The 16,180-nt window shown below is 58.4% G+C and overlaps 2 protein-coding genes across 3 annotated transcripts; both read right to left on the bottom strand.

The window, feature by feature from the left end:
* Nucleotides 1-2,185: 2,185 nt before the first annotated feature.
* Nucleotides 2,186-5,523, bottom strand: E2F1 (E2F transcription factor 1). Its single transcript, XM_050714082.1, has 7 exons — nucleotides 5,322-5,523; nucleotides 4,858-4,962; nucleotides 4,130-4,349; nucleotides 3,794-3,943; nucleotides 3,542-3,656; nucleotides 3,222-3,426; nucleotides 2,186-2,781 (listed from the first exon to the last, which is right to left on the bottom strand). The coding sequence occupies exons 1-7, from the start codon at nucleotides 5,521-5,523 to the stop codon at nucleotides 2,531-2,533; spliced, it is 1,248 nt and encodes a 415-aa protein (XP_050570039.1). The 3' UTR covers nucleotides 2,186-2,530.
* A 4,862-nt stretch (nucleotides 5,524-10,385) lies between these two features.
* Nucleotides 10,386-16,090, bottom strand: PXMP4 (peroxisomal membrane protein 4). Of its 2 annotated transcripts, XR_007708894.1 has the most exons (5): nucleotides 15,924-16,090; nucleotides 15,495-15,557; nucleotides 14,873-15,071; nucleotides 11,708-13,886; nucleotides 10,386-11,409 (listed from the first exon to the last, which is right to left on the bottom strand). XR_007708894.1 is itself a non-coding variant. In XM_035547941.2 (4 exons), the coding sequence occupies exons 1-4, from the start codon at nucleotides 16,061-16,063 to the stop codon at nucleotides 13,623-13,625; spliced, it is 666 nt and encodes a 221-aa protein (XP_035403834.1). In that variant the 5' UTR covers nucleotides 16,064-16,090; the 3' UTR covers nucleotides 10,386-13,622. The 2 variants fall into 2 exon arrangements, 1 of the variants encoding a protein (XP_035403834.1); XM_035547941.2 differs by having other exon boundaries at nucleotides 10,386-13,886.
* Between the last annotated feature and the right edge of the window lie 90 nt (nucleotides 16,091-16,180).

Here is a 16,180-nt window from a genome sequence, read left to right as displayed (position 1 = left end):
AGCAGGGAAGCCCTTCAGCTGCACCGTGACTCATCCCTGGGACACAGCAGCTATTTCTGTAGCGCTCTGCCTGCCGGGGGGCAGCCAACGCATCGCTCCGCAGATGGGCTGCGTGGCACAGGGGGGACGTGCCCTGTCCCTGCCAGGGCTCACGGCGCTTTTGTAGGGACTGCGGATCCCGAGGGCTCCCGTCCCGCAAGCACAGCGGTGAGCGCTGCTGCTGGTGGTGGTGGTGGTGCAGGGCGGTTCACCTTCGCTCACGGGAAGTGGAAAAGCTGTGCTGCTGCTGCGGGTCAGCTTGTTCCAGGGAAAAGCAGCGCTGCCCCACGCTGCGGACATCAGGAAGGCGGGCAGGAGTCCTGCATAGATTAACGCAAATGAAAATAGGGAGCTGAAAAATGGGAAGGGATAAATGACTGCTCGACACGCGCCACGTGTCCACCCAGTCCAGGCTTGGCAGCCAGGCTCTCCCAGCTGGGGTTTGTTTGTCAGGAAACAACCCCGAGCACTCACAAAGAAGGAAATTCCTATCGGCACGACCTGCCACCTTCCCACCGCCTCGGCCCGGCCCAGACCCAACAGCCAGGGAGGCTTGTCCCAGGGCAGGAGGCAGGAAAGGAGGTGAGCGAGGATGCTCCAGTGCCATAAACCCCTCTGGAACCACCTCCCTGCAGTGAGAGGCGGGCACGGGAGCTGGGAGATGTCGATGGAGCTCTGGGCCGCTCCTGGCGCTTTCCAGCAAGCACCACGGCTGCTCCTTCGTGCTGGGAGCACGGTGTGGCGCAGGGGGCAGCTCTGCAACCCCGCCAGCCCTGGGCACCCTGCAGCAGAGAAGGAAGGGACCAGCGCACCTCTGAGGGCAGGGTGCCCTTACACCCAAACCCAAACCTGTCCTGGCTCAGCACGAGGAGCCGTGTGAGTACTGCACCTGCCCCAGCAACACGGGGCAGCCCGATACCGGGCACCACATCGCGTTGGATGCCCGAGTAGGAGCAGGGGGCTTATGCAACACAGGCCGGAGTGAAATATTTATCAGGGTATTTAAATAACACGCAGGAAGCCAGGCAGAAAGAAAGAGGAGCGAGCACACAAAGACGGGAAGGAAGTGGCGCGTCCCAGCCACCCCCAGACCCACCACGCAGTCCTCCCCGATGTCCCGTGCTGGTCCCCGATGTCCCTGAGAGCCGCAGTGTCCCCAGCCCTGCAGGGACACCCGCTTCCTGTCCCAGCACCCACATTTGGCCCGGGGCAGAGGCTGTGTCACACAAGAGGACCAAAGTGCTTCCTGCAGACTCTGAGAGCCCCATTTCAAGTTAAAATAAACAAACAAACCAACCCAAAGCCCTTAGCTTTGGGTGTAGGCAACATTTCAGGCCCCCATCTGTCCCCAAGCAGCTGAGCCCAGACCTAAAGTAGAGACCAGAGTCAGTAGAAACCTTTATTAAACACAAAGCTCAGAGGAACACAAGCTTGTTAAAAGGCAGTAAGTGAAAGTGCGGCTCCAGCCCGGCCCAGGGCCCCCCCTTTCTCCTTGCCACCCCCTCCAGACCCTTAAGCCAGGGAGGAGGAAAAAACCCCAAAAGGGGCTCAGCCCAGATGGCTGCGCGGGAATTTAAGAGAGAAAACCTGGAGACAATGTTTGGTCCTCACCGGCACCAGGGGGTGGGGATGCTCCCCGGCCCCACGCACCCCCGGGACCCCCCCCTATCCCTGGGGGACACATGCACGGCCCCATTCCCATCCCATCGCCCTTCCCGCAGCCATCTGGCATGGCAGGGGCTTTGCCAGTGCCCCGTCTGGGGGCAAAAGCAAAGCTGGGGTGTGCCAGCAGACCCCCGCCGGGACCCTCCACCAGCACCATTCCCACCCCCACTTCATGCCCCACGCCTGCTCCCCCCGCCCACCACGTCCCAGGAGAGCTCCCACATGGCATAAATAATAAATAAATACCCCACGCTCAGCCGGGCACGGTGCCCTCCCCGCACAGGGGGGCTCACACCGACCCGGCCCCCCCACACCTCCGCCAGCCCCTTCCCAGCATAAGGAAACCTCCCGGCACCCCCACACTGCCGCACGCCTCCCCCCCCCCCCCCCCCACGGCCCCTCCCAGGAAACGAAACGCTGTCCCCAGGGAACAAAAATAAATTAATACAATCTATACACAGGACTGCTTAAAGCTCTGCCACGGGCACCTGCGGCAGTGGTGCAGGCAACCCCGTGGCGAGGGGGCACCGAGAGGGGAGCCCCCCCCGCACCCCAGCATCCCCCTCCCAGGACCAGAGCAGCCCTGAGCGGCGCTGGGCTCGGTCGCACCGCGGCGAGATGCTGGAGGGGAAGGAAATATTGCGGGGGGGGGGGGGGGTGGCGGCGAGAGGGCCTGTGGCTGCTGCACTGCCGAGGGACACCCCCAGGAAAGGCACCAGAAACCACGCAAAGGCAAAGCCGCGCTGGGGACACGGGGTGGCCGTCCCCTGCTCTGCCCCACGGCCCCTTTGCAGCGGGGGGGCTTCGCCCTCGGCACCCGCCTGCCTCAGAAGTCCAAGGGCGTGAAGTCCCCAAAGTCACAGTCGAAGAGCTCGCTGATGCCCTCGCCCTCCTCCAGGCCGAAGTGGTAATCCTGCGGCTGTGGCGGCGACAGGGCAATGAACTCGTCCGCCAAGAAGCCCGAGAAATCGTCCTTGCTCTGCTCCAGGAGGGCGTCCATGGAGGCCAGCGGCGAGAGGCTCACCTCCTCAGCGGGGCACTTGCTGGGCAGCACGCTTGCGCCCGGCAGCAGGGCCTCTGTGGGGACACAAAGCGACTCTCAGCCCCACGGTACGCCACGAAACAGCACTTCTGGGCAATGCTCCGCACCGCCACGGAGCAAGCACGCATGGCACGACCTGACCACACGCACAGCACAGAGCCAACGGAAGAGCTCAGAAACACCCACGTAATCTGGACAGCGTGGCCCAAACTACTTATGGGGCGCTGGGACGGAGGGGAACAGCGACCTCTCCTTGGCAGAGGCCTCCAAGGCTGCCTCTACCGAGCTGCCGGCGGGCAGCCAGCACAACGCGAGGGCGGAGGCCAGGCCACCCGTAACAGGCAGCAAAAACACAGCCCGAGCATCGCCCGCAGCCCCGCACCCTCGCCCCAGGGCTCGTGGGGCTCGAGCCGTGGTGACGACGCTGTCCCTGTGCCGCAGAGCCCGGGCATTGCCCCCAGCCCCGGCCGCCCACCTTGCTCGCCGGGCAGCAGCGGCATGTTCACGTCCTGGGCGGGATGCAGGAGAGGGGAGGCTCTGGGCTGCGACGAGCCGGGGGACAACTCCTCCGTGGGCGCTTTGAAGGGGCTCTTGACGGGGCTGCAGACCCCCGAGCTGTCCTCGGGGCAGAGGAACACGTCAATGGGGCCCTGAGTGCTTTTCACGGAGACCTGGAAAGCCTGGGGAAAAGGCAGGACGGGTGAGACACGGTGCGTGGGGACACCCAGGGAGCCCAGGCGGGGTTTACCAAGGGCTCTGCAGAGCCGGGGAGGGGCCGGGGGGCCCCCCGCTCACCTCCGTCGGGTCTGAGACCTGGAGCTGGGTCTCCGGGGGGGCTTTGATAACCATCACCATTTGCTCGGAGGGGTCCACAATGCTCCGGAGGTCCTGGCAGGTGACGTAGGCTGCGGTGTGGCGGGTCAAGGAGCAGACACGGGGACGCCTTCACGCACCGAGCCCCGCACGGGTGACCGCAGGCACCGGGGCTCGACCGCCCCCAGCCCTCCAACCCCGCCAGACCCGGCCCGGCCCCGCACGGAAGGATATTGCTGGTTGGCGGGGTCCTCGGTGAGCAGCCGCAGCTGCACCGTGCACGTCTGGATGAGGTCGTCCAGCTGCCGCTCGGCCGCCTGCAGCTCCCGCAGCTCCTCCAGCAGCCGGTGCTGGCTGGAGGCCCCCGCGGTGGCCTGGCTGCCCCTGCAGGACACACGGGGCTGTCACCTACCCCCGGCACGGCTGCTGTCCCACGCAGCCATCCCCCCCCCTCCACGGCCACGGCCATGGCCATCACTGCCAGCGCTCTGAGCATCACCCTCCCCGCTCCATGCTGCGCTCAGCCCAGGTGGCTGCCAGTGTTCCCCCACCCCATCCCCGGGGACATACAGCCACTGGATGTTGTTCTTGGACTTCTTGGTGATGAGCTGGATGCCCTCCAGGACGTTGGTGATGTCGTAGATTCGCCTCTTCTGCACCTTCAGCACCTCGGCCGCCCAGTTGAGGTCCACCACGCCATCGGGCGACTTGCTCAGCAGCTCCAGGAAGCGCTTGGTGGTGAGGTTCAGCGAGGTTTCGTAGCGGGACTTCTCCCCAGGAGACTTCGCCCCTGCCAGCGGCCAAGGACAAGCAGGATTTAGCCGCCGCAGGAACCCAGCCCCGGAGCTGGGAGGCCCCCAGACCACCCCGGTGCTGGTGCCACCTTGCTCAGCGTGCCACCAGCGACACCCCAAGGTCTACTTTTTGGGGGCGGGGGAGTCCTCCCCAGGAAGGCTGCTGCAGGGCCCTGGGGCACGGCTCTGACACCTGCACCCGACTGCAGGTGCGAGCTCAGCTGCGGCACCGAGGTGCCAGGCAGGGCTCGGTGGCTCACGCAGGGACGCCGCAGGGTGGCAGCCGGGTCGGGAGGCGGGTGCGCGCAGGAGGCTGCGGTGACAAGCACAGCCCCAAGCCCAGGGGAAGGGCCGGAGCCCCACAGACGGGCAGGGTGGCCCCTGGAGGGGGGCCTCGCCCCCGACCCGGCGCACAGCAGCGCAGGCTGGGGACAGCGCGGCCGGAGCGGGACCAGCCTCGCCCCCGGGAAGCGGCGCGGCGGGGCCGGGCCCCGGGGCCGGTACCTTTGCCGGGGTTCCTCGGCTTGCCGCGGGCCGCCGGCAGGCTCTCGGCTATGTACTGGTGGTCCGTCTCCAGATTCAGCTTCCGCTTCACCTGCGGGACGGGGGCTCCTCAGCGGGGCGGGCAGCGCCGGGCGGGCAGCGCCGGGCAGGCACCCAGCCCCTGCGGGGGAGCTCGGCGCTGCCTCCCCCGAGCGGGGCTTCCGGCGGGCGGCCCCGCGCAGCGGCCCGGCGGGAGGCGGCCCCCGCCGGCGGCTTCCGGAGCGGCGGCGGCGCCCAGCGGGGCCGGGCAGGGCCGCGCTCGGCGGCTGTCCCGCGGGGCACCGCGTGGCACTGCCCGGCCCGGCCCGGCCCGGCTCGGCCCTGCCCCGCGGCCCGCCGCCCCCCCCCGGCCCGGCCCCTCGCCCTCGCCCCCCCCCCCGGCCCGGCCCCTCGCCCTCGCCCCCCCACCCCCGCCCTCGTCCCGCGGGTTACCGGCGGGCGCCCCAGGGCGGGCCGGCGGGGCGCGGCGCCGGGGCGGGCGGGCTGCGGCGTGGCGAAGAGCAGGAGGTCGGCGTCGGGGCGGCAGCCGCCCGCGGGCTCCTCGGCGGTAGAGACGATGAGGAGGTGCGGGGAGGCGCTGCCCAGCAGCGCCGCCAGCCCCGCCGAGCCGCCCGCCGCCGCCGCCATGGCTCAGGTGGCGGGCGGCGGGGCCGGGGCCGGGGCCGGGGCGGGGGCGCGGCCCATGCCGGGCGCGGGGCCGCTCCGCGCCGCGCCACCGCCGGGCAGTCCCGCGCTCCGGCCCCGCGCGCCTTTGCGCGCCAAATCCTTTTTGCCGCGAAAGCGGCGCCAGCCTCGCCGCGCCCGCCCATTGGCTGCGCCCTTCGCCCGGAGCCGCCCCATTGGCCGGCGCCGCGGGAGCGAGGGGAGGAGCCGGCCGCCTATTGGTCGAGCTGGGCGGTGGCGGACGCGCTGACAGGCGGCCAATCGGAGGCGCCGCGCCGAGGCGGGGGCCAATCGGGGGGCGGCTCCGGGACGCGGCGGGGGCGCGGAGCGCGCCCGGGCCTTAAAGGGGAAGCGGCGGCGGCCGCGGGCACGGCGCGCCCGGAACGGCCCCGGGGGCGCGGGCGCGGCCCCTCCGCGGGGCCCGGGAGTCGGGCGGGGCAGGGCCGTGACCCCCCGTCGGCATCCCCGGGTGCAGGGCCCCGATAACAGCCCCGCGTGGGAAGGCAGAGACTAAAAGAACCCAAACCAAGGGTGTCTGACCCCAAAACGAACGTGAAGGCGGGGCGCGGAGGCCCGCTGGGCTTCGGGCGAAGAGCTCTGGGGCTGGGCCGGGCAGCCCAAGCCAGGCACGGAGCCGCTTTTGGGCTGCGTGGGCCGCAGGGGCTGGGCTGGGCTGGGCTGGGCGCCCCAGCAGGTCGGGGGCTCTGCGGGGCTTCTCGTTGCGGGACGTTCCCCCGCGGCCCCCCCCCTGCGGCCCCGGCCGCATCCTGCCGCCTCTCCCCGCCACGCTCCTTCAGCAGCGCAGAGCGCAGAGCGCTGCCACCCCGCTTCGGGGCGGTGAAGGCAGTTGGTCAGCACCCGGCCCTGCCGATGTCCCACCCGGCCGAGCCCAGCGATACCGTCGTTACTGCGCAGCGCAAGCAACAGTTAGACCAGATGTTTGCACGTTTAGTGTTCCTTCCGTCTGGGGGGGGACACAAAAGCCAACCCCAAGGGCTGCCGGTGCTGCCCGTCCCTGGGGAGCCCCGGCCAGGCGAGGCAGGGTTTGGGAGGCAGCTGCCGCGCCAGCTGCTCCCGCTCCGCTCACAAAGGCCGGGGGGCAGCTGGGGGGATGACGACCTTAGTGCTTATTTATTTTTTTTTATTCCCCCCCGATTCGCACGGCGGTTTATTCAGAAGGAGCAGGCTGAGCCCTGCACCGCGCCCCCCGCACGGCTTGGCTGTTTCGCGGGGCCGCGGTGCCAAATCTCGGAGGCTTTCAGCGCTCGTGGCGCTGAAAAAGGGCAGATGCAAGGACAAATGGGAGGCAAACCGTCGCTGCAGCAAGTGCTGCGGGGGAACAGAGGACGGGGGCTTCTCCTGCATGCAGATGAATCCCCCCGGCACAGCTGCAGGGGCCGCGCTCCCGATTAGCCGCCCGCCGGCTGCTGGGCCCAGATAAACGCCGGCTGCTGCGCCGCAGCCCTCTCCATCGCTGACAGGGTCAGGAAGGCTCCTCGTGCTCCGGACACCACCGGGATTTACCCCATCGCTGTCACGATTTTTGGCTGCCTCCGAAGCATGCATTGGGTCGGGGGCTGTAAGGGTGCGCGCAGGCAGCTCCCGGCCGTGGGAGCACGCAGCAAGGAGGGCCGGGAGGATGTGAACCTGCTGGCAGCAACAGGCCGGACCCAAGCTGTCCCACCTGCCCCCAGGAAGGTTTGTATCAGAGCACCGGGGCTGCCCCCAGCTTGTGGCTGGGGTGCCTGTGGGGCCCCCCCGCTGCCATTTCAGATTCCCCCAAAGTGACCGGACCCCTGACTCTGATCCTGGTCCTGGCTTTTTCTTGCTGGAAAAATATTTCCAGTTTATTGATCTGTTTTTTTCATTCAGAGATCCTAATGGTAAACCATTTTCTGGTTTGGAGAGCCTTGCTGCTGCAAGGCCAGCGCTTTGCGTTTGGAGAGGCCAGAGGGGTTGTGGGGGCCTGCAGCCTGCCTGCAAGGCACACCTCCTTCGTGTATGCAGCTGGAAAGAGGTGGAAGAAGCTGCTCCATTTCTGATTGGGGCTGGAGCACCCCGTGCTCATCCAGCCTTAGCACGCAGAACCCCCAGACGCATTTACTGTCCTTGTCAGCTGCAGCTCGCGCTATGAACTGTGCTCAGCTCGCGCACCGGCACAACTGCACCCGCACGACTTCCTCCAGCGGGCATCCTGCTGCCGCTCCCCGTGGTTTGTCTCGGCTGGTGGCACGGAGACGCCGAGGAGAGGAGCAACTCGGCTGATGGCACCTCTTCTACTCCGTGTTTCCCTCTGGGCTTCCACCTTCACCCAGTCGCGCGGCTGGGCTCCACTTCACGCAGGCTGAGCTCCCCTCCCCGCAGGTGCCCAGCCCGGTTCCTGGCACTGCAGACCCAAAGGGCAGGTGAGGCCTCAAAGCCTGTGGCTCGTTCAGTTCCACCTGGCAAGGAGGCATGGCCGGGACCTCCCTCCCTCCCTGTGCCGTGTGGAGTTCCTCACCTAGGGGCTGCTTCGGCTCCGCTATCACAGCTTTGACCTCTGTGGCATATCTTCTCTGTAGCTCTCAGCTCTGAAGAGGCACCCAGACCATTTCTGTATGTCCTTATTTTTCTTAGCTAATGGGAGAGGCAGACTCAGCCCTGTGTTCTTTGGAAGCCGCTTGCTTTCTGAAACCACCTGCCCACGTCAGCAATGGGCTGCAAGGTACCGAGGAGCAGCCTGCCCTAAAACCACCCCACCCCAGGGATCCCAAAAGAGCCAGACTGACTTTTCATGCTGCAACGCAAGAGCCGGTCATGTTCATTCCTGCTTAAACAGAGCACGTCCAGTTGGCACATGCTACGAATCGCACAGCCTAGCCCCAATTTGACTCACTTGGTCTGAAGATACAGCAACACTCGAGAGGTCCAAGCAGCCAGTACATGGGAAAGTTCGTGCTTCAGGAAGACGACATCTGCCCCGGTTTGTCTTTGGGGATAGGATCCTTACCAGGGGCTGCAGCAGTTCAATCTGACGGCTTGGTAAGCCCAGCACTGGCTATTGGGAGCAGGTAACATGAGGGCACCGCTCATTTGAAAAACCCTCTGTGCATTACTTCTCTACAGACAGGACTAGTAGCACGCAATAATTAAGCATTACTTTAAATATTTTAGCTTCATAATGACGACAGTAAAAAAAAAGTCAAAAAAAATAGTTTATTATTATTATAGAAAGCACAACATGATCTTCAAAACCCAACTATACAGAAATAATCTGCAAATGAGGTGAGCAGAAATCTTACGTCAGACTGACTGCTGCACCAACTGCACAGGAAGTCGATTCACAGCAGACAGAGCTACTCCAAACCCACTGCCCCTTCCTTCACACCGCTTAAACCCACTGGGGAGCTGCCACAAGCATTCTGATTGGCATCATCACAAGTTACCTGAGTTTATGGACTTAATGTTATCCTACGCCATCAGACAATCAGGACCTGGATTACGTGGCAATTATGAATGAAGAATACATACAGCGAGGCCAAAAGCAGAGGTAACAATACTGGCATTATAGAGCATTTAATTTGTTTTTCCCCTCCTCATCACTAGTCTCATAAGGAAATGAGAGAGAAGCAAATTCTAAGTAAAGGAAAAAAAAGTTACCTCCTCCAGCAATCTGGTGTGAACATACAGGTTGAGAATTCAAGATTAGCACCCCTAAAATACTAACAGTGGCAGCCAGACATGGCACTGGGCAGCATTACGCCTCATTTTTTCTACTCCTTATCAGGTGGATTTCAAAACCAGCATCAGAAAAGTGAGCACAGTCTGCTCAGGTTAGCATGATCCAGGCAGACAAACACAACCTGACAAATAGGAAACAGTATGCGGCTCAGGATATTTTCCAAAGGTCGTGTTTGTGCTGAGGCGGTGAAAATGAGCTCGAGTCATACCAGTTTCTCCTTCGTGAGGATACCTGCAGTGGTTGCTGGTTACTTCACTAGCACCAGCCATCCACGAAGGCTCCCGACTGGCTGCAGAGCTCAGAGTGCGCGGGGGATGTTCTGAACACCTGCTTTCGGTCTGCTTCAGGAGGCTGAGGCCATCCCATCATTTCCACCCCCCTACCCAGCTCGGTTTAAAGCAGAGCTTAAACTTCTCCACCGGGGCAAGGAAGTCTTGCAGCACCGATATCAAAGATCTTCTGCAGTTTTTCTTTCAGAATTACCCTCTCCTTAACTGAGAAGATCAGATGCAGTACCTTAGCTAAACCAAATATCATGCACCCATTCAGCTTTCACCTTTGTTAAATAATGTAATTGTCCCGGAGATGTTTCTTTCAGCAATCCTGAGAAAACACACTAATATAAGAGCAATTTTCCAAAGAGAAGTGAAGCACAGCAGGTATGCTGGGGCAGCATGCGGCGGCTGTAAATAACCCTGAGCTTGCTTTGTTCACTCATAAAATAAATGATTAATAGCTCAGGATACAGAGTCTGCTATTCAAGGCTTGGTGAAAACTTTTGATCAGTTCAATTCATTAACCTTTAAAATTCCCTCTGTAAAAGAGACTTAAAATCTGAAGGAGGAGCATCAGTTTGAAATGAACACACCAGTTTTATCCAGAAATCCCAATTTTTGACAAACTGAGCTAAACACTGAGATGCCCTGCTCCTCTTTCGAGGCACTCAGCATCTCAGAGTCAGGTGCCTGAGAAGAAATAACAAGAGGAAATAAGGTTGACGCAGACAAACAAAAGCATGTTCATCTTAAAATTCAAAACTGATCAGGGTTGGGGAGAAAAAACGGCACTCCTTTGTGATTCCTTAAGCATTTGGCCGATTCGCAGGTGGCTTCCCAACTGTCTCTTTATTCCTTTTGGTTTTAATGCTAATAAAAAAGAACACAAACGGGGGACTCGATTCCTTACACAATGCACTGGGGGAGGGCAGGGAGTGTCACTTATGTATCCAAAAGTCTGACTCAGACAAATTACTTCTAGTTCGCTTCCTTACTACACGCCCGCATTGTTCCAGCACATCGGCAGCATAAGGGGTCCATCCCCAGCTATCTGGTGGCAGAAGCAGCAATGTGGACTAATGCCGTTAAAGACCCGTCCCAATTACCTCCCGGGGGAAAGGAGTGACTTGCAGCTTAACGCCCTGCCCGCACACAGCAGGAACACAAACGGTCCCCGAAAGCGCAGCGAATGGCCGCTGCCGTGCAGAACCTGCTCCTGGGACGAGCTGCAGTTTGTTTTCCAGGGACAGCAGCTGGTTCCTGGGTCACAAGTACAGATGGCTGGAGTCTCAGGCACGATTTACTTTGAAAGTGAGGTTGGCGATAGATTCCCAAGAGAAAAAGGGCATTTTGAACCAAGGACAACCGACGGCCACTGTTGCCAAGTTGCTACTAGAGCCCTGCTATTGGCTTGATTCTGCCACCTAGAGAGGACAGAGGTACTGCGCGTGGTAGCACAAAAGGGACAAGACATTTCCCTCCTACTTCACAGGCAGAAAAGTGCTTCACAAGCGGATGCACAACTACTAGCAGAAGAACATCAGGCTTAAAGTTCTCTTACACGTGAACTTTCTCCAGAGAGAGCGTCAGCAATTTGTTCAAAACATTAAAAACTTCAAATAGACACAGCTCACGCGTCAGCCAGGCCGCAGCGGGTACTGCAACAATCACACGTGGTCAAGGGTTTGTCAGTCTAACAGTTTTCGGAAGAAATTCTCAAGCCGTTGCTCCGAGATTCTGGAAGGGTTTTCTCAAATCCCATCAAAGGTTGTTCAGCAACAGTAGCTCAATATTAACACGCTCGTTCGGAACAATATTGAGGCTTCTGACACAAGGATCAGGTGCAGCACTCTCCTGTCAGAACACACTGCTTCAGGCATCCACCAGCGGAGCAAACAGAGACATGATATTTATAAAGTAATCAGAACTCAGCTACAGCTTCATTTTTTTTTTTTTTTAACTCTACTTGAATCTTTGAGATCACCTAGACAAAAGAAAATACTTAACTAGAAAGAAGTGCAAAAACAATTCCTAACTTCTACAGGCCCAGAAAAACTGATGAAATACTGCTCCGTGTTCCAACTCCAACATTCCAGAAGGACCATAACAGCAGGTAAAGGGACCACAGGCAATCATGACGGTAAAGTAATACCTTGTCTTCTGGGCAAGGAGATGAGTATGTCATGGATCTGCACGGGATGAGCCCAAGGACGCTTCCATCTCTGCACTGTGAGACTTCACAGCGCACGTAGCTCTCCTCAGTGTCAGATGCAGGTCAAGACTGAATAGAAGACTTGATTTCTACTCAACCTGAGCCTCTCTGGATGCGATTCGATCCTGAACCTCACAGCAACAGACAGGCTGTGGGGAGGGGAGCATTCAACTCTCCATCTTGTTGACAGAGCGTGGAAAAATAAAAAGCAAAGCAGCACTCAGAAGATGTAGTAATAAAAAAGCTTAAGAGATGAAGAAAAAACATCTTTACGATATCAAGATTTTTTTCCTACACAGAAGGTACCTGAACTTGGACTTCCTATTCCAGTCATACCATTAAATACAACAAATCGCCAAAGCTTGGATTGTAAAGAAAAGACTGCAAAAAATGATGAAGAGCAGCATCAGTGGGATTATGAAACAACAAGGTCAGGATGGAAAAGTGGATGCGTACACGGACAGCTAACTGCTTTTAGACAACAGAAGGTAAAAGAGGAAGAAACAAGTAATACCGACTGAGACAAAAGGGAACAGTTAGCACAGGGAGCTTAATGACCCTTGTGATATCACACTGAAATAATTCCTGACACACTGGTTTCATGTACCATCATTAAGTGAATGAATGGTGCAGTGTCACATCGAAGTATCAGTGCTTACTACTATTAACAGTTTGATTTCATCAACTTTAAAAGTTTTTGTTTTGATGAAATGGAGCATTTCTCAGCCGTCCAGTCAACCCCCGGTGAAAGCCCAGCGCTTGCTGTTTGTGGGACTCAGCAGTGCATTTAAAAGGAAGAGCCACCTGGATATTCCTCCACGACCTCAGCCGGGCCCAGCAAGAAGACTGCACCAGCTAGAGGTACATTCGAGCTTGATGACACCTAGCACATCCCACTGTTGCGGGGGGTGGACTCTGGACCTCAGAGAAACCCACGGGCTTCCACCAAACTGAAAGTGCATCTCACTGCTACGTATAAAGTATCCAGCGTGACAGCTGAGGGCACGCGATGTGCCTCAGCCTGTTTTCAACGGAGTCTAAATTGCGTAACTGTTTTTAGTATTTAATTCAAGCAGCTTTCAAAAGCTTTACAAATAAGTCTTAAATAATTACAGGGTATTAAGTTAGTGCACTGGGTAGAAAGACAGATTCAGCCCAAGTGGATGAGAGAAACTGAGAAAAAAATATTCCTTCCAAGCCTGATTTACCACACTCGTACAAGAGAATCTTAGAAGTTTTATTCTCAAACATCTTATTGCCTCCCCGAGGGAAGAAAGATTGCAGAGGAACTCTCTTAGGGAGCACGCAACCATCCTTGCAATAGTTTAGAGATCAAGAAGTTATGTCTCTGCTTCCAGAACCGAGCAGGGCTCCCACTCCCATCTTCCCACGACAGGGAGCACAGCAGCACAGAAAAACGCTTCCATCTTGTGAGAATTCAGACAACTCCTTGAGCATTTTTTTCATGATTAGACCTATTCCCCAATTACTGTCAAGCTGCCATTTTATACGTGTATTTCCTTTCTTAAAAGGAAAGGAAAACCCAACCAAACAAAAAAACATTCATAGTAAAAATAAGGCATCTTTAAAAGAAGACCGATTTTAACTGAAGGTTCCCAAGGCATTTTACTCCCCCTGAGGAATTGCAACAAGTTTCTGTGGGGTATTAACTCGCTCTAAACAGAGCTAATAGAAGCCTAATCACAACATTTTGGTCAGGACACAAGAGGCAACTCTCCTTGATAGATGTTAATCAAAAAAAAAAAATAATAATCAGTCAAGAGCGACAGAATAACCTTTTCCCTTAGCTGCTGGAAGGCAGCATCCCATTCGCAGGTATTTTCCAGGGAACCAGCTACTCGCTTGCAGGCCTTTTGTTGTAAATGAGGAAGTCAGAAATGTCGTGCCACACGTTACTGTCGTCATACAGATAGGTCATGGAGGCCTGCAGAGACGGTTGCAGAGTCTGTCGGTGGTATTCAAAGAGCCAGAGAACTGTTCCCCATACCAGAGCAGCAAGGAGTGGAAAGGGATCCTGCTTTGGCTGCAGGACATAGCCCTTTTCCACCGCCAGCCGAGACAAGCCAAACAGGATACGAGACAGCAGGTACATAACGATCTGCATAAAGAGAAAACCCAGAGAACATTAGGAAGAGAACCTAGCCAGCAAGTCTGGTCAGGGGAAGTGATTTAGAAGTGATAAGCTGCGCAAGAGAGGCAGGAACAGTTTACCCAATGTAACAGCAAACAGACTGTAGGTTCACATATCAAAAAATCTTAAACTGGAGATGTTTGTGTCTTCCTTATGTCCTCAAAGCCTTGCTTCCCTGCAGGTGCTCTTATTTAGTAAGGAGTAAATTACACCTGATGCAACAGATCTTTGCAGTTGCAGATCAGTTGCACAACTTTCATCTTTGCTAACTTAACACTACCCCAGATGCTGCTGTCGATAGTCACAGAGCAGCCCTGTCAACCTGCCAAGCAGATACAGACAGGCTCGGTAGTATGGACACATCCTAAAACCAGACCGAAGGTGCTGTCTTGCAGGGGATTGCACAAGTAGAACGCTTCTGATTAATCTGTGTCTGTGTTTTTCTGACCCAAACTGAAGCCGGTAACAATCAGCTCTAGACCAGACTCCCCCTGAGCAGCTTTTGTCAGTTTAACCAATTCAGTTAAGCGTAGCTCTGTAACCAGTCGTTTTCTACAAACAACAAAGCTCAAGCTTGTGGGTTTAACTCTGCAAGCAAGCAGGCCAGGAGCGCAGAGGCAGGCGGTTACCACAGCTCAGAGAACGTGTGGGGGAACCAGGTGGCTTTGGGCTGGGAACCCGTCGTCCTAGATATAAGTGCAACTCTGGAGGCAAAGCAGAGCTGTTAGCTCTCAAACTGCACGCTGTCCCAGAGGCACACAGCCACCTCTCCCAGCACTTGAGTGTGGAGCAGTCAAAAAGAGAACTTGTGCAAAGACGAATACTGTAAAGGGGTCCTGCCACACAGCAAGGACCACCAGAGAGTATGCCACACTACGCCGGCCAGTTCCTGGCACATAACCACCCATCCGTTAGTCTTTTTTGTCAACCCAACGTTTAACAAAGACATTTACCTGGCTGTTGATGGGATTGTTCTCACCAAACACTAACCAACCCCCAATGCAGGCTGCAAAGAAAGAATGAAATGGAATTTTTTTCCCCTGTAGCCAGGACTGCAATGCCATCAGCCCCTTGTAGGTGAACACAAAATACGCCAAGTTCCGGGAATGAGTGTACGTAGCCTGAGCAATCGATTTCAGTTTCTCTCTTAAACTGAACAAAAGAAACAGACAATTAGGAGAGCAAACAGGCAGCACCACCAGCGACCAGCCCGGACCTTACATCCCTCTGGCCTGCCCACCTCGACCATCAGCTCTGGTACCCCAAGAACTTCTGCTTTGTAAGGGGGAAAACACAGACTCAGGGGCACCCATCCGAATTCAATCAAAGCTCTTCTCACGTTGTGCTTCTGCCTAATTCTACAAAGGCCCGACCCCCAGACAAGCGAGTGACCTGCATGACTGTATGCATTTGTGCATGTGCTTGCATACAAGTTATCCTGCCTAGTTACTGCAACAACGGGCCAGGAGCATGGCTCACGTATCCTCCTGCTTTTAAACCTGGGCCTTTTGGGAACAACGAAGACGGAGTAACTGAGCAACAGCACCCTAGGCAGCAAGGAAGCAGGGCTGGTACCTTCCACTCCTGAACAGGAAAGTCATCACCAGGGCGTGGGGGGCACGAATTTTTGCTCCGTAACTGTAAAAATGAAGAAACGTTTCGGAGTTTTTGTGCGACAACACTAAACGAGCGTCCCATCGATTAAACGAGCGCCCCGCTGATTAAATGAGCCCCCAGTTGATTAAACGAGCCCCCCACCGATACCCAGAAGACGCCACCGAAGCGACCGCGGTGTCCTTTAAGCCGCTTTACCCTCGCCAGGCCCTCCCACCAGCCCGGGGCCGGGCCCGGCGGGCGGCAGCAGCACGCCCCGCAGCCAGCAGGGCCGGCGGGGCCCAGCGGCGCTCCCACCGCACCCCCCACGGGAACGGGGCGCACACCCCCGGCCCCGGCCCCGGCCCCGGCCGTGCCCCACGGCCCCGGCTCCCCGCCCGCCGCACTCACACGGCGCCGTTGCGGAAGCCCTTGAGGACGGCGAGCGCGGCGCGGTGGCGGCGCTGCCGCAGGAGGGCGTTGACGGCGCGGAGCAGGGCCTGCAGCGGGACGCGGGGCGCGGAGCCCGGCGCTGCCCCTCCGCCCGCCATGGCGCCGCGCTCCCCGGCCCCCCCCGCCCCTTTCCGGGGCCGGGCGGCCGCCTCCGGGCCGCCCCCACCGGGCCGGGCCCCTCCGCGGCGGGACGAGGCCGCCCCCTGGCGGCGGGC

The sequence above is a fragment of the Cygnus atratus genome, chromosome 16 (assembly GCF_013377495.2).
Source record: "Cygnus atratus isolate AKBS03 ecotype Queensland, Australia chromosome 16, CAtr_DNAZoo_HiC_assembly, whole genome shotgun sequence".
NCBI classification, from domain to species: domain Eukaryota; kingdom Metazoa; phylum Chordata; class Aves; order Anseriformes; family Anatidae; genus Cygnus; species Cygnus atratus.
Note: the sequence above shows the minus strand (reverse complement) of the source record. Positions and strands in the feature narration are given on the sequence as shown.